This window comes from Megalobrama amblycephala, linkage group LG12, assembly GCF_018812025.1.
Source record: "Megalobrama amblycephala isolate DHTTF-2021 linkage group LG12, ASM1881202v1, whole genome shotgun sequence".
NCBI lineage: Eukaryota > Metazoa > Chordata > Actinopteri > Cypriniformes > Xenocyprididae > Megalobrama > Megalobrama amblycephala.
Window position 1 is genome coordinate 14,173,899 of NC_063055.1, and position 17,589 is coordinate 14,191,487.

Genomic DNA, 17,589 nt, shown 5'->3' on the forward strand with positions numbered 1-17,589 from the left:
ACAACCACCGCATTGATTATATTACTATTTCCTTCAGATTTTTTCTTAATTTGTACTTAATTTTGGAAAATTTTCTCAATATAATATAAATGGGTTTTTAAATATTTTTATATACGTTTGATAGCTGTGTTTCTATTTAATAAGTCTGTGGCTCATCATTAGATCACTGACGGACACTAACTTTAGTAGATTTCAAAACATATCAGACATTTAGCACACTTTTATCCAAAGCAACATATAGTGCATTCAAGCAATACATTTTTTCAGTACGTATAAACCAATGACCTTGATGTTGCTAGTGTCATGAGACCAATTCAGCTACAAGAACATTTGTTTACGAAGCCAAGTAATTGAAGAGTGTGAGGGCTAAGTGTTTGAAAGTAAATGTCTTTGAAAACAACATTGAAGTGTGCTTTTAGCATCTAGCTGTTAAAGGAGAATCACACATCTAATTAATATTGGAGTTCAATTTATGAGAACTTAGCGAGTCACAGAGCAGAACGAAGCCTAGAGCAAAAATCGGTAGAGTGGAAAATGGTGTTGGAAATAAGGACATTACAAAGAGTGCCCATAAAGCCCCCCAATCTACTGTAGTCAGTCCTTGAAAGATCTAATAAGAGAGTCTTTAAGGTAAAGAAGTTGTTTAAATTTTGTTGAGCACGCATACTCTCTCTCTGTGATGAAGAAGTCACGCACTTTGTTTAAGGTGATCCAATGTGGCTGATTTCTCTCTCCTTTTTTCTGCTCTCCAGTTCCATGGTTGCTTGGAGACCTGGAGGAATGCTGGGATGTAGAATGTGGATCCTCTTCATCCTTGTACATTTCACAATGGATCTGTCTCTGTGTGCACCAGCAGGCCAGGGGCTCACCCTCAAACTACTGCCCAGATCAGTGCCCCGCCGGCAGCCGCATCCTCTGCCCACCCGGGACACGCTCAACGGCCAGCACTTGAGGACTCTGGGTGTCTTGCATCGTGGTGTTCCCCCTTCCTTGCCATCACTAGGCAACCATGGGGAGCTGGGGGGCACCAAACTGTGGGGGCGGAAAAACCGCCGGTCACTCCAGAAACGGCAACTTTGTGTGGAGTGTAAATTGACCCCCTCCGACAAAGGGAAGTTAGTTGCATTACCAGAGGGGAGTAAATCTGATTTAAATCTGCATTTATCTCGCTCACGGAGGCAGCTGAAAGGGGACAGCTATGACTCCCTGGAAGGGAGGACCACCACAGTGGCGGGATTTATTGACTGGGGCCCTACAGGGGCCGACGAGGGGCTTGAGGAGGAGGCGAAGGTGACCACGAACGCCACCGTCACCTCTTTAGCCCCCTCCACCACCACGGTTACCGTAACTAGCACTACCACACGCAGTCCCCAAAGGACGTATGCGGTGATTACAACCGTGCATCCTAAGAGGCACAGCACCACACAGCCAAGCAACTCCAGAGTGACTGCCAAACCACCGAAACCTTTTGGGGAGACACCAGGTAGGACATAAATCTGAATGGCAAATTTTTTCATGTAGCTTTTGTTACTTAATCAGCTTATGTTTGATCACGTATTTAAAATTCCGAGGCGGTGAAACACGCAGAGATATTTTTAGGGAACGTCAGGCGGTTTAAGGTCATTCATGAACATGGCGCAAAGGTTCTTGGGTCACAAACCACAATGCAGTGCATCAAAAACACTGTGTGGGATCTTTGAAAAACTGAGGGTGGAAAATATTCACGAAGCTGTAATTGGCACACAACTGCCCGGCAATTTACAGCAAAGAAGGTGGTTGACTTGTCAAAGGGCCAAGAGCTAGCTTTTTTTTGTGAAAATATTGGCTTACTCGGAAAATTTTGGTGTGACAAACCTCAGCTGCTGTATAATTATGGAAAACAAGCAAATATGGAAAAATAACACAAGATACTGGTGTTGAAAGTTTGACATTTTGGTTATTAGGCTAATGGGAATGTGGTGTCAAAAGTTTCTTAAGCTGGACGAATACAGAGGAAAGATGGCAATCCAGTGTTGGCTCTTTTTCAGTTTGAATGTGAATTGAGAGTGAATTTATAATGAACTGGCCACACTCACTGCATGATGAATTGGAATTAGAATTGGAATGACAGTAAAAGAGACTGATAATGACATTCTGGGAAATAAACTGTTCTTCCAAGCTGGAAAATGATTGAAATTATTATTTTTTTTTTTTGACAAAAAAAAATCCATATTTAGCAAGTTATGAAGTAAAATATCTAGAATATCTAAAATATCTACCTTACAAAGAAAAGTGTAAACTGGTGTCGCGTCAGTTAAGGTTTTTCTGTAAGTTGAATAGGGAAGGCGGTCTGGCGGAAGCTAGATATTTTACTTCATAACTTGTTAAATATGGATATTTTTTTTACACAAACGCATCGCTTCGCTTCAGAAGGACTTTATTAACCCCCACAGAGCCATGTGAAGTACGTTTATGATGGATGGATATGGATGGAAGAACTTTCTTGGAGTAATTTTCATTTGAAAGTGAACTAATCCTTTAAAGGTGCAGTGTGTAAATTTTAGCAGCATTTAGTGGTGAGATTGCGAATTGCAATATAGAGAAGCTACAGTGGCCAACACAGGACAAAGATGTCGTCTGAGACAGAAGATATGTGTGTGATATGTATATATAATATGTATATTGTTACCATATATATTTGTAACAATGTAAAAGTCTTTACTGCAACTTATGTTCAATTTAATGCATTCTTTCTGAATAAAAGTATTAAATTCTTACGAAAAAAATCTTTTGAACCGTAGCATGTACAGTATATCTTTTTCCAAGTTAAAAATGTTGCCTGTTTAGTCACTGACTGGGAACAGAGGCAGCAACACGGGTTTTATAGTCTTCTACTGTTACATTTATCATCTTTGGCTCCATTGCATAATCTAGACCAGATATCATGTCCGTGGCATGACAGAGTAGCCTACATATGGCAGCCTCAGTATCTGTCAGCTGTATTTGTGTATCCTGGAGAGATTATTCTAGTCTCTGTCCTAGAAGGATGATGATTGGCATTAGCGCTCATGTATGCCATTAGGCAACAATCTGTCCTGTGTGTTTGGTATTGCACAGTATTAGGCTAGTCATCTATTCAATGCAAAGTCCTCTGGGTAGATCAACTATTGTGTTCCATAAATCTGTGCAAAAGGGGGGAATGTCTTGACACTTTCTACTAATTGGCTTGACTCTAGCTGTGTATGTCATGCATTGAGATCTGTTATAGACTGCAAAGTGGGCAAAAGTTTAACGCACAATTACGTTTACACAAGAGTGGGGATCAGCGGCAGACATAATAAAAGATAGATAGCATGACCTCAAAAACAGACACATTGATGATTTGTAGAAAAAGATGTTTTAATCCCCTAATTCTACACCACGGATCTGCAGTACTGTGAAGTTATTAATCTTCAGAAGCTTTGCACATTAGAATGCCATAGATTATATGATCTGCAAAGGATATTAACAATAAAGACTCCCATAAAATTAGATTCATAGTGAGTAATATACAAATAGAATCATTTTACGACTCCCCTGAATGGAAACTTACATACATCCATGCATATCGAATTATATTTCAGCACAAAGGTCAAACTCCAATCAAATGTCACGGCCTCATTAACCATAGGAATGATTAGCAAAATTAAGTCAATCTGGAGTGACGACGGCAGTGTCATTACATCTAAAGGCCAGAGCAAGGTTTCCCTTAATCTCTAAAGTGCTGTTCCAATAATCCTCTCTGCCTTCCTCCTTCTTCATTTCGTCTGATCTTTATAAAGACTAGGTAAAATATCAATCGCACCTGTCAGTTCACAGTTCAGTCTAACACTAATAGAGGACATTGTAGGATCATTTCAAATTGTCTCATATACACACCTATGTGTAGTTAAAAAAACAAACAAAAAACAAATCTTTTATCCCACTATGATACAAGTTTTGGTTACACTTTATTTTAAGGTGTCCGTGTTACAGTGTAATTATATTTTTAATTACTGAGTAATAATATTTACTATAGGGTTAGGGTTAGGATTAGGGATTGGTTTAGGGTTAGTCGCATGTAATTATGCATAATTTATAGTAATTATTATGGTAACTACATCTAATATGTTTCTCTTTTTTTTCTTAAATGTAAAGTGTGTAATTTCTGTTCCATTAGTGGCATAAAATGTAATTGAACTGTTTATTTATAAGGCCTAAATGGGCTAGACATAATAACATTGGCTTCAACAATGGGAGAGTGTTTGAAACTTGAAAACATTTGTTTTTCTGGAGTGCATTAAATATTCTTGTTGCACATTCTGCTGACTGAAATATTAGGCTGGCTAATATAGTTAGGGTTTTAAAATATTCAAATATTCAATATTCAATATTCAAAAATATTCATATTTTAGCTTCCGGTAGAGTTGTCAAAGGTACTGACTTCGGTACCTAGTCAGTACTGAAATGTGCTTTGAGCACTGTTGAGCGGATTCATAAACACCTCTGATTGGCCATTGTGTTGATGTGCTCATCAGAAATGTCTGTGATTGGCTTCAATGATCAATGCTTCAAAAACATGTTGTGAATAGTTATCAATGATGCACTCCAGTGAGCACTTACACAGGTACACACGGGAGCATTTGAAAGCAGCCTGCTTTCAAACGGTCCTGCTCCCGCTTTCAAAATCAAACACTTTCATGCATTGATCACTGAAGCCAATCACAGACATATCCGACGAGCGCATCGACACGATGGACAATCAGAGGTGCTTACGAATCCACTCAACAGCCCTCAAAGTGTCACATTTTAAAAATTTCAGTACCGATTGATACCAAAGTCGGTACTTTTGACAACTCTAGCTTCCGGTTACGGCTGTACGCAAGTCGAGTTTCAGCCGAAGAGTGAACTCTGGTCAGAGTTCACTCTTCTGTCAGAACTCGACTTGCATATGGCCATTACAGGAAGCTAGTGATTATAGCTTATAAAGTTATAAATATGGATATTCTTCTTACAAAAACAGTGTTACCTTATATAAATAGTTTGCCTAATATAAATCATTTATATATAAAAGTGAATGCAAATATGTTGGGTATTAAAAACGCTGGTTATTTTGTGCTTTGCGGGAACCCCAAGGTAGTGGCTTACATTCGTAGATAACTGTCACAATTTGTGCAGTAAGCAGTTTAATCTAATATTTGCCACTAAATTAATTTGACTGGTTTGTGTGTTGTTGTTTTTTTGTTTTGTTTTTTGGGCTCCTGTGTGTGGAAGCAAGTGTAATGGGTTTTTAGTACTTCCTACTGACAATGCTGCAGTGTTTTTGCATATTTTAATTATCTGGTGAATAGGAAGAATACCGGTGTTAATTGCAGTTTTAATACAACTGAGGCGTGAAAATTGAATAATTTGTTAGCTGCACACAGTCCGTATAGCTCTTTTTTAAGTACTATTTTGTCGTAAGGGGGAAAAAAATATGGCAAGTCACTCGTCAGTGACTCCAACAAATAACAAGCAACCTGAGAATATTAAAACTTGATGGAACTCCAGATGGAAAAAATAGTTTGTTGATAAAAATCCCTGAACACAATCATTCACTGTTCTACACTATCCACATGGAAAGAAGTAGTAAAAAACTTCAAATGCTGCATGGTGTCTCTTGAAGGTCTTATATTTGTCTCAAATGTCAAATGCAGTATGTAGTATGCTGTCTTGGCATGTCTTTCATATATATATAGTATGAAAGTGAGTTCTATATCGTGCCCTTAAGGCATGCCATAATTATCCATCTCTGTCGAGCTACAGCCGAACCTGTCTGATGAAACGAAATGCCTATCAAGGTGAAATCCTTCCGCTTCCTCATTCAGCAAGCATCCCGGGTAAATTTAGCCCTTCGCAAACACCTGCACCAGTCCTAAACTGCTTCTGACATGCAGAGTAATGGGGGGAAAATAAGCAATGGGCTGTGAATACAAAACTAGAGCATTAGACATGCGTACGAGCGGGTGTTCAGCTGAGTTCGTGTCAGACCATGGGAAGTGCATGGAGGTCAGTGTAACCGTTCACATGCCTGATTAAAATCCAGGACACTAACAGCATTATGTTATGTTTTACCATTGCTGATAATTTTTTTTATTTATTAAAGGTATAGCTCACCCATGAACTGAAAATTTCATTTACTCACCTTCATATTGTTCCAAACCTGTAGGACTTTCTTCTGTGAAATACAAAAGAACATGTTCTAAAAACCATTTTTGTCCATGCAATGAAAGTCACCGGGACCTAAAACAACATTTGAACTATCAAAATTAATTTTTAGTTGCCACTATGTAACCAGGGACAGCTGTAGTCTCTATCCATTTTTATTATATCAAAAAGAGCAGCTTGGACATTCTGCAAAATACCTCATTTTTGATTCACATGACGGAGATCTAGAACAAGTATATGATGGTGACAGAAATTATTTCTTGGATGAAATATCTCTTTAATTTTCCTTTAATAGCGGTCATCCAAGACAGCCTAGAAACCTTTCACTCAGTTTAATGATGAACTATATCAAGCTTTTCCCCAAGGACCATTGCATCTCAACTGTGTGCAATGCATCAAGTACAAGCTTCTCACCATCAGCTCAGTGCTGACTAGACTATATTTTAGAGTCACGTATTATTCCTGCTGGTGACAGCCTTGACTTTGCGGGTCTGTTGATACAGCACAAGTAAGATTTTATCGCTGCAGACCAAACATGATTCAGCTGTTTACCCATCAGTTTGTGCGTGTTTGTGCACGTGTATGTGCATTCGGAGAGGTCAAGGTTTGGCTGGCTAGCTTAGTCCAGTTGGTAGTTAGTCCCTGCTGGTAGGGACCGTAACTACACCATCTGGTTATACATTGATGGCCAACCCAAAGTAGCCATGTATTTTTTTAGGCAAGCAACATTTACATCGCAAATAATTCATTATTTTGCTCATTTTATATATGGAATAGTGGAAAGTAAGTGAATTAGAAGTCAGCACCCATGAGCAAAGATGTACTATTTCAAATGGCACACTTGCAGGGGTCATGTACCTGCTGAGATGAATGGAAATTCTAACAAATTGCTTTCTCTTGGTTTTATAAACGTCCTCAGTGCATACCTATGTGAATGTGTGTGTGTGTGTGTGTGTCCTTTGTCTCCATCTAAGATACTAGCATTAACATGAAGATCACAGATGGAGCCGTCAGGTTAACGACGTGCGTGAGTTGATTAAAATGCCTTACAGTCCTGCTGCTCAGCACTGCAAGCTCGTTATCACCTCCTCAGGCTCAAAGGTTAATTGAACATTTAATAAGGAAAAGCCAAAATTATGCATTTATTCAAGCTGGACTGTGATTCAAATTTAATGGTTGGAAAAATAATTTTTTTGTTAATTTAATGAAATTATGTTGTAATATCCAAATAACTCACAATAACGCTCTGCTCAGTGAAGAGTGTTCAGTGGTAAAATAAGAATTATAATAATTACTGGAGAGCTGGAAATATCATTTCCATGTTCCACTCAAATGCATTTTCTCATCTAATCCACACCTAATCCTTCTCTTGTAGATAAACAACAGTAAGTTCTATTTTACTGAGGGAAAATACTGTATCTGACCTGGGTCTTGCATGTGCGTGTTGAAAGTTTGATTACTAAACCACAGCTGTAGTAGTAATCATTATTTGGGAATGTTAAATATGGTTTTTAAAATAAATTAAAGGTGCCCTAGATTCAAAATTTGAATTTACCTTGGCATAGTTGAATAACAAGAGTTCAGTACATGGAAAAGACATACATTGAGTTTCAAACTCCATTGCTTTCTCTTTCTTATGTAAATCTCATTTGTTTAAAAGACTTCCGGAAAACACGCGGATCTCAACATAACACCGACTATTACGTAACAGTCGGGGTGTACGCCCCAATATTTGCATATGCCAGCCCATGTTCCCAACATTATGAAAGGCATTAGACAAGGGCAGCCAGTAACGTCTGGATCTGCACAGGTGAATCAACAGACTAGGTAAGCAAGAACAACAGTGAAAATGGCAGATGGAGCAATAATAACTGACATGATCCATGATCCCACGAAAAACGGGACCTTTAATGATGCCCCAAAATAGGCAGTTAAAAAAATTAATTTAAAAAAATCTATGGGATTTTTTGAGCTGAAACTTCACAGACACATTCAGGGGACACCTTAGACTTATATTACATCTTGTGAAAAAGCATTCTTGGGCACCTTTAAAATTATGTCAACAAAACTAAATTAAAAGACATATATGTGATGCATGCACAGCAATTGACCTTCTGTAATGCCCAAATCTAAAACACACACTTCCGCCTCTGTAACAAACACGGAGATGTTGGTCCCGTCAAGTGATAAGAATTGTAACTCAAACGTTGTTTAGAACATCCAAATAGGCCTGTAGTTTGCATGAAATGATATACAGTATAGGCTATACTGAAAAGGTATGATTTCATACAGACATGACATTTTAAAAAGACATAGAGTATTACTGAGTTTAGTATGACTGCAGTCAAGCTCTTAAAGTGCATTGCTAGAACTACAATACCCATAATGCTCACATACTACGCAGTTTCTCCCACCATGAGGCATGGAGATGTTTATAATTGTATTTGTCAGTAAATAAGTCAAATAAATAAAACAGTCATGTGAATAATTTAAAGGGTTCACCCAAAAATAAAAATTCTGTCATTAATTACTCACCCTCATGTCGTTCCACTCCGTAAGACCTTCGTTCATCATGAAATTTCAACCTTGATGTTATGAAGCGACTTTTTCATTTTGATACGTGCTCCGAACCACTGATTTGAAACAAAATATTCGTAATGCTTTGAAGCTTTATGAAGCAGTGTTTTGAAATCGCCCATCACTAGATATTGTAGAATAAAGTCATTGTTTTGTTTTTGTTTTTTGGCGCACAAAAAGTCTCGTCGCTTCCTAACATTAAGGTTGAACCACTGTAGTCACATGAACTGTTTTAAATACGTTTAGTAGCTTTCTGGGCATTGAAAGTGTTAATTGTCTTGCTGGCAATGCAGGATCGGATTTTATGAAAAATACCTTAATTTGTGTTCCGAAGATGAACAAAGGTCTTACGGGTGTGGAACGACATGAGGGTGAGTAATTAATGACAGAATTTTAGTTTTTGGGTGAACTAACCCTTTAATTGAAAAAGATATGGCGTAAATGTAACACAAAATAAGTTTTAAAATGACAAAATTTAAAATTAAATAGCTAAAGAGCTACAATATGACTATACAGAAGACAACAAAAGAAATTAAATTAAAAAACAAATATGTTGAATGTACTTTACCTTTATTCAGACTACTTGTAACATAATACCTCCAATGATCTTCCATTATGCCACTCCACCCTGGATGTTATTTTTCTGGCTACTGAAAGAATAACATAATTTTAGGCCTACCAGACGACCTTGTATTGTAGCAGCAGTACAGGGTTTGTGAGATAGTTTAAGGCGCACTGACTTTAGGTAAATTGCTTTAGTTATTGCTTTCATTTTGATGTGTTCCAGTTTTATTAAAAGGCGAACTTTTCCTTGTCAAAGGTGTGCTAAATTCACTCACAAGCCCTTAGGGATGTGTCTTACCCGCATTGTAATACATGAACTATATTATGTTAGAAGTGCTGTCTTTCTTGAAGCTGTTCATCCAATAGGACCGTTCAGTTTCACAGAGGTAAACCTTTTAAAGACGTGATAAGCTCACAGGGCTGCTCTGACAGACAGCAGTGAAGTAGTTCCATCCAGGACAACTTCATTATCTGTTAAGTAATACAATCATAGAGTCTACTTTGACCACCTCTCCCTCCTGTACTGTACAGAGCGATTGAATTATGCAGCGGAGCCTTTGACACTGGGAAAAGGCATTTAGAATAATTGCCTTTCATCCTCCTTGTCTTTCTTTTTCCTCTCTTTTCCTCTCAGTCTTCTTGCGGTAAGAGTTTGGGAACGTTGTAGCTCAGTGGAAGTCAAGTGAGATTGACATCTTGACATCTGCGTTAATTGGCAATCGTGAACCATCAGCAGGTGCGATGAGAGTTTTCCTGCGATCAGGTGGGGCGTGTGGGAGGACAACAAACGGAGTCAAGGGGAGAAGGTTAACACCCAGAGGAGGAAAGACTTCAAGCCCTTTCTCCCTCCCCTACAGCTCCATTTCATTAAAAATTAGAGCTGGATATTTGCAGTTTGTGGGTGTCGGTTGGTTGGTAAAGATTTTCATCCAGCCCGTTTCCACAAATGAATGAGAGAAGGGCACTCAGCAGGAGTCAACAGCGCTGTGAACAGAAAGCTGATGCAATCAAACGTAAGTGTAGCTAGAATCACAAAGAGCACAAGGATGTAACTGATGGAGATTTAGTCATTCTCACTGGTCTGTGAGAGGAGAACTGGTGCAGAAATAACAGTTTTTTAAATAATGTACTGTGCAAATAGGGTTTACACATGAGCAAGCCTGTTCTTGCATTGCTATTCCTATTATCGCCCATGAATAAGTTACAATTCCATTCATAAGTGGAACCCTCTCATTCACATTCATTTTTCGGTGTGCACACTTTTAAAACTTTCAAAGTAAAATTCTGTGGCCATGAAGCATGTTCTATTCCTCTGCTGAATTATAAAGTATCGTTCTAGTGCTGTTGGCTATTTTGGAACATGGTTTTGGTGAGCGCTTTGTAATATGTATTCACATTAGATTTTAAAGCAACAAAATTCGTTTGCAATAAGACAAACCAGATTCAAATTGCCCGGCAAATTTGTAAAGCAAAGAACAATCATTTCTAGCTGATTAACATTATGAAAACTGGTGAAACCTTTAGGAACTTCAAAAGATAAAACAGCGAAACTCCTAATATTACTTCCAATATTTCCAAATTATGTTCATTTTCATAGAGTGGGCCAATATCGTGACGATTATTTAAAATCAATCGGGAGAAGCAGATATCGTTATCGTGATTAAAATACGATTAATCGTGCAGCCCTAATTTAATTTAATTTGACTTGACATTTGATATTCAACAGTATTCTTGACATTTATTCAACAGTGCTTTTGATCTGCCTGCATTGACACTATTCTTTAAAAGGAAAAATTATATACCAATTATCAATGTAAAGCTGCTTTGGCACAATCTGCATTGTAAAAAGCGCTATATAAATAAGGGTGACTTGACTTGACTTGACTTGACTTGACATAATAGAAGATATTTTGAAGAATGTCAGTGGGGTTCAAAACAACATCCTACTGACTTTCATTGTGTGGACCAAAAAAAAAAAAAAAAACATTTTCCAAAATATGTTCTTTTATGGACCACATAAAATATATATAATGAAAGATATATATAATGAAAGAATTATTAGGGTCCATTTATTACTATTAACTAACTATTAACTATGACTTTTGCCTCAGTAAACTGCTCCTAATTACTGCTTATTAGTAGATATTAAAGTAGTTGTTAAATTTAGGTATTGGGTAGGATTAAGGGATGTAGAATAAGGCATTAATATGTGCTTTATAAGTAATAAACAGCCAATATCCTAGTAATATGCATGCTAATAAGCAACTAGTTAATAGTGAGAATTGGACCCTAAACTAAAGTGTTACCGAAAGAAATTACTCCTTTTATTTTTTATTGATCAAACGTGTCAATAAAGACTTTTACACTGTTACTTCTTTTAAACCTTCTATTTATCAAACAATCCTGAAAAAAATTACAGTTTCCACAAAAAACATTAAACAGCACAACTGTTTTCATCATTGATAATAGTAAGAAATGTGTATTATATTAGAAGGATTTCTGAAGGATCATGTGACACTGAAGACTGTGTAATGATGCTGAAAATTCAGCTTTGCCGTCACAGGAAGAAATTAAATTGACATACATTGTATTGTATTAATATGTCCCATTATTGTGGTTTTACTTGTTTTTATGCATGCAGCCTAGTGAGAAAACGAGACTCATTTCAAACACTTTTAAAAAGTTTGAACGGTAGTGTGCGTCGAAATTCTTGTATAGAAGATAAAAGTGTGCAAAAAGAAACTGTTAATGAAGTTTGTTCTCACTAGAAATCATAATATATTAAATATAAAAGCAGCTAAAGTGGCTAAAAAGCCCCCCAGCCTGTGGGTTAAAGGTCCATGCCCTCTATGGTGACTACTGTATATTCTATATCTGTCATTAGAAAGATGGGTGCAAGAGGGACTTGGATTCTGAATTTGGCTTTCCACTGCAAATCCCCATATTACGGAAAATGCATAATTGCTTTTAGAAAATTATTTAAAAATAGATTCATAAACCCCGGAGATTCTGCATGCACAGAGAATATATATGCATAGACTAATCATTTTTAACACACAGTGAAAAAGAACATTTTTAATAGCGCACAGTCATCATGGAGGAATGATTGCTCTTGCTGTCTCTCTCTTTCTTTCTGAGATTTCACTTATAATGAAATTACAACATTCCCATTAAAACTAAATCCACTGTTTAGATTACTGTGAAAAAATCATCGGTGTTAGTGCTGGGATTTGCTCTGAACAAATTCCAAGGTGTGATTTTGGTTAGATTGGTGCTCCTGTAAAAGTCAATTTAAACTTGCCTTCCGCACAGCAGTTCATTTGAAGTTTGACGGATCTGGATACTCCTGCATATAAATCTGAAGTACCTGTTTTGGTTTTCATGTTCTTGCCTTTTGAATGTGAACTCAAAGCTGTTGCTTTGCCATGAGTTCTCCTCCAGCCAAACCGCAACATGATTGAAAGCACTCAGTGAAGGCATCTCCTTTCCACTCCATCTCACTAGCCCTTTACAGCCATCTGTAGCTGCAGATGCCAGGCCTGGGCTGCACTAATAGAGCATTTAGCCGACAGATCCACACGATGTCCCACTCCAAACCTCTAAATGTCCTTTAGGTGGATAGAGGAGTGTCTGTCTCTGTGGTTTCTACTCTATGGGGCCCCAGCAGCACAAACTCATAACCTTCAGTTAAAATACTGCCCCCTGTGTATGTGTCTCCTTTGCATATATTTTTCAAGGTCCTGTCTGCTAAAACTGTGCTATTTGGGTTTTATATTTGTCCTAGATTTTTTTGAAACTCTTTTCTTTCCACTACTGTCCTATTTTAATGTCAGTCTCATGACAATTCAGTTTGTTAGGCCTAATTTTGTCTGGACCAGTTTACTCTTACTACTTTGCTAAAGCTTTTTGTATATCCTGGTTCTACTTTTTTTTTTTTTTTGGGGGGTAAAGAAAATACTACATGGCATATGCAGTGGCATAATTAATTGCATTTCCAATTTAAACAGATTATTCAGAAGAATGGGGCTTGATGCTACAGTATCTTTCAGGATTTAATTGAAAAAATGTCCTATAGTATTATTGATTGCATGGATGTAGTGGAGGATAAACACATATTTACATTTCTTTTGTGCAAAATGGTATTTGCTGACCTTTTTATCATAATTTATAAAGTTTGTATTTTTTCAAACGTTAAAAAAAAGTTAAATTATTTGGTGGACATTATTGACTGACTAATGTGATATTTTGTGAATTGTTTAAAAAAATGCTTTGATAGTTTAGACAAACTATAGTAACCTCTCCATTTAAATTCAAAAATATAAATGTATTATTATTGTTATTTATTACATTTTGATTTTAATTCAGTTCACATTTATTTGTGTAGCACAAACCATGTAGTTGGCTAACATCATGTATTCATGCAAGCAAGAACACTGAGCTCATTAAAGTAATTATTATAGTAGTTAATTACAGTAGTTATGATCGTAATGATTACAATATATAGAAAATTTGGCAGTTGGGTATGTTGATTTAGAGTTGGCGTCATCTGAAGTCCTTCACATGTGTTGGGTCATCTGAAATCTTCCTAAGAGGCTGGATCCAAACTGGAGGTGGTGTAATCGCTAGATCTCTATGAAACAGAAAGCAAATGGAAAATAATTATCGTAGCTGCTTTTCATAACATTTTAAGTAATAAATAGTCATGTGCATTTAATCGGATATAACTGGAGTACAAGGTTATGAGATGTATTATGTGAATGCTTGGCTAAAGAGATGTGTCTTTAATCTAGATTTAAACATTATTAAGAAAGCTATTCCAGAGTTTAGGAGCCAAATGTGAAAATGCTCTACCTCCTTTAGTGGACTTGGATATCCTAGGTACTACCAAAAGTTCAGAGTTTTGTGACCTTAAAGAGCGTGATGGATTGTAGTGGGATAGAAGATCAATTAAATACACAGGAGCTAAAACATTTAGGGCCTTAAAGGTCAGTACAGTAGCAATACTTTGTAATCAATACCGAACTTAATAGGTTACCAGTGTAGAGATGAGATGAAAATTGGGGTAATATGATCATATGTTCTTAATTTTAGTCTAAGCATACATTATAAATTGACTAGTTTCTATCACAGGACAAACCTGAACTGTCTTCATTAATTAAAGAAATTTCTCTTGCCATTTCAGTTTGGGGAGTGAAATCCAACTAAGGATTCTTTTTTCCCCACAACATTCCTGATTGGTTAATATTTTTTCCTCTATCCATGCAACTTTGGATTTTTCAGCATATAAGAAATGTTATGACTGAGAAAGTTATTGCATTTTGATGAAAGATTATGAAAACAAACATTTTCCTTTAGGGTAGGGACACACCAAACCGACACCAAAGAACTAGCACTGATAAAAGCTGTGTTGTCGCCAATCAGAGATCTCTTTCTCTCGCCCGACGCTGATTCTATATGTTAACCTCCCCCCCCACCAAAAAAACAAACAAACAGACGGAGTCCAAATAGAGCCAATAGTGCAGAACATACTGGGAAAACTTAGTCGACGTTTAAAAATTGCCCAACGGCCAATTGTCGGCTTGGTGTGTCCCGGCTTTGGAATAACATTTACTGATAGAACATGCACAATAAGACTAGGAATGATTGTTAGGAAAGCATATACAGTCAGTTTTGTATTTTATGTTGCATTTAAATTGACACTAACTCAAAACTTTTTTTTTTTATCAAGTTATGTAGTTACAGAATCAACCAACTGGGGCTAACTAGATCCTGCTAATCAGCCAAACCTTGAACTCTTCGATATAACTTAAACAAGCAGCACTCCAAAAAGTTGAATAGTTCAACTTGTTCTAGTAGAGTCGTTTAGCGGTATCTCTGTGTGTAAGGTCTGCACATCTCTGAGGTTTGTGGAGTTTGGGAAGTACAGTGCCTCTGATGGTTGGGCTCTTTTGTCCTTATTATTGGCAAGGTTCCCAGGAAAACAAAGGCTCACCCCAAGCACCTGAAGCAAGGTGACTCCATCACTGGCAGAGTTATGAAGGAGGGAGTCTGGTACCACAGCACCAGCCTGTGTTCCTCTTTTGACACTTTCCCTGATTGGAATTGGTGTGTCTATCTCTCTTATTGCAGGGCCAGGTGAAACAAGGTGATATACGTCCTGTTCTCTCAGCCTGGGCCTGAGTAATAAGAATATAATGGGGGTACATTTGCATTCGTCTTCTCCGGTATTATAAAGCTCTATATTACACAAATGTGATGGGTTCGGTGTGACAGAATGGGGGGAATGAATCTTTCGAACTGAAATCAATACATAAAACAACAGGCCAAGAAGCCAACGAGAGTTTTGACTCAGAGCAAGGTCGAGGCCAGAGAGCTCGTCTCATAAAATTTCACAGATGCATAAACACCTGAATATATCACCTGACACACTCTCTCAATTCAATCTGCTGCCTACCATTTCAGAGCAAGAGGGACAGAGGGAGAGAGAGGGAAATTTAAATAGCTGTCCGATATGTTTATGTGTTGGTGTCGCTGGGGGACTCCATGCCAAAGAGCAGTGTTCAGGCCAGGGACTGAGATAAAATTAATCCAGCTCTGACCCGGACGCAGGACACAGGAAGGGAAAATGAGGCGAGCATTTCACAGATGCATCTGCATGCTTCCATCAGTCATAGTGCCAGCTAAGCAGTCAGGAAGGGTCAGAACATCAATATGAAGTAAACGAGTGCCTGAACTTTTCTGAACCGTGATGAATTCTCCTCTAGTGCTACCACAGTAAGGTGCTACCAAAGACTTTATATCTACAAAGACAGTGCACTTATACTACTATGAATGGGAGAAAGTGCAACGCGCAATATGGTGGAATAAGTCCTGCCTTCTAAATAAAAGAGCCAATCACTGATTGATAAAGTCATTGCATCACTCCAGCTGCCATTAGAAGCTCCGGTTAGGTTTTTTCTGAGATGCACGCTTAGGACACATGCGCGTTGGCTGGTCCAGCCTGAAAATGTATTTTTTAATGCCAATTGAGCATAAGAAACAACATTTATAGGACAGTTGTTGTCAGATTTCATTGGTGGTTTCAAATACAAGCTTGGTGAACAGCTTTGGAGAATTCATTGTTTCCCCATTCAAAGAGATAGGAGTTGTACTTGCATGACTGAAATTGCTGCCCGAGAGGCATTACAAAGATGGCCGTCGAATGAAATGACTTGTCTTAAAGGGACTTTGGCGCTATGTATTAAATCAAAACTGCATTGGAGCATACAGATTATTTTCAGAATATGTCCTTCACTGGTTTTGTTGATTTTTTTGTAATTTTTTTTTTTTTTTTTACTAATTATTATTTATTTTTATTATTTTTATCTTAATTAACTTTAATTATTTTTATCTTTATAGGGAGTTGGGTCTGTAGGCTATGCATAGAAAACCTCCGCCAGTATCGCCATTTTACAGTAGTGAAAATTGCATTTCTATTGACAAAATGCATCCAAAAAAGCTGCTGCTGGAAATGTGCACAATGAAATACGTCCAAAAATGTGAGAATGCTTTACGCATGTGAGTCTGTTTGAAGCGCTTAAAGGATTAGTTCACTTTAAAATGAAAATGTTTCCTCAGTCCACCTTCCGTATTCAACTTACAAAAAAAAACGTAACTGACGTCGCATTTTCCTAAGTTGAATACGGAAGGCGTAGGACGTACTGAAAGCGTTTGGAACTGAACAAATGCTTTGCTTCGCTTCAGAAGGCCTTTATTAACCCCCCAGAGCCGTGTGGAGTACGTTTATGATGGATGGATGCACTTTCTTCAGCTTCATAATCGTTGGTCTCGTTCACTGCCATTATAAAGCTTAGATGCATCAGGATAATTATTAATATAACTCAGATTGTGTTCATCAGAAAGAAGAAAGACAACTTCTATTCAACCCCCCATTTAGCCATTTGTTAGCAACCACCTTTTTCAAGACAAGTAAAAGTTAAAATCACAAGGGGGTATTTTTTATTTATTTTATGTTGTAGAATAAAACCTTGAGCTTGTGTTAACCACAGACCTTCTTCAGGCATTTAAACAAAAACTGCTTCAGTAAACCTATTGATTTCAGAACAACGGAACCGGAAATGCTAAAATGCAAACTCGTTTTCAGGTTTTGGTCTACAAAAGTATATCATCTCTGCAGCACTCTATTAATACGCAATGTGAAACAGTACTTGAAACTTGAATGAAGCCTGACAGCAAGCGAGGCTC

General features: G+C 37.5%; 1 protein-coding gene across 2 annotated transcripts in view; it reads left to right on the forward strand.

Moving 5' to 3' along the window:
- The window catches only part of ajap1 (adherens junctions associated protein 1), a 122,364-nt gene that overhangs the window by 93,309 nt on the left and 11,466 nt on the right, over positions 1-17,589 (forward strand). For both annotated transcript variants that reach the window (XM_048210415.1, XM_048210414.1), the window contains one exon: positions 753-1,483. In XM_048210415.1, the coding sequence (XP_048066372.1) occupies positions 757-1,483 (727 nt within the window). In that variant the 5' untranslated portion in view covers positions 753-756. The remainder of the gene's footprint in view (positions 1-752; positions 1,484-17,589) is intronic.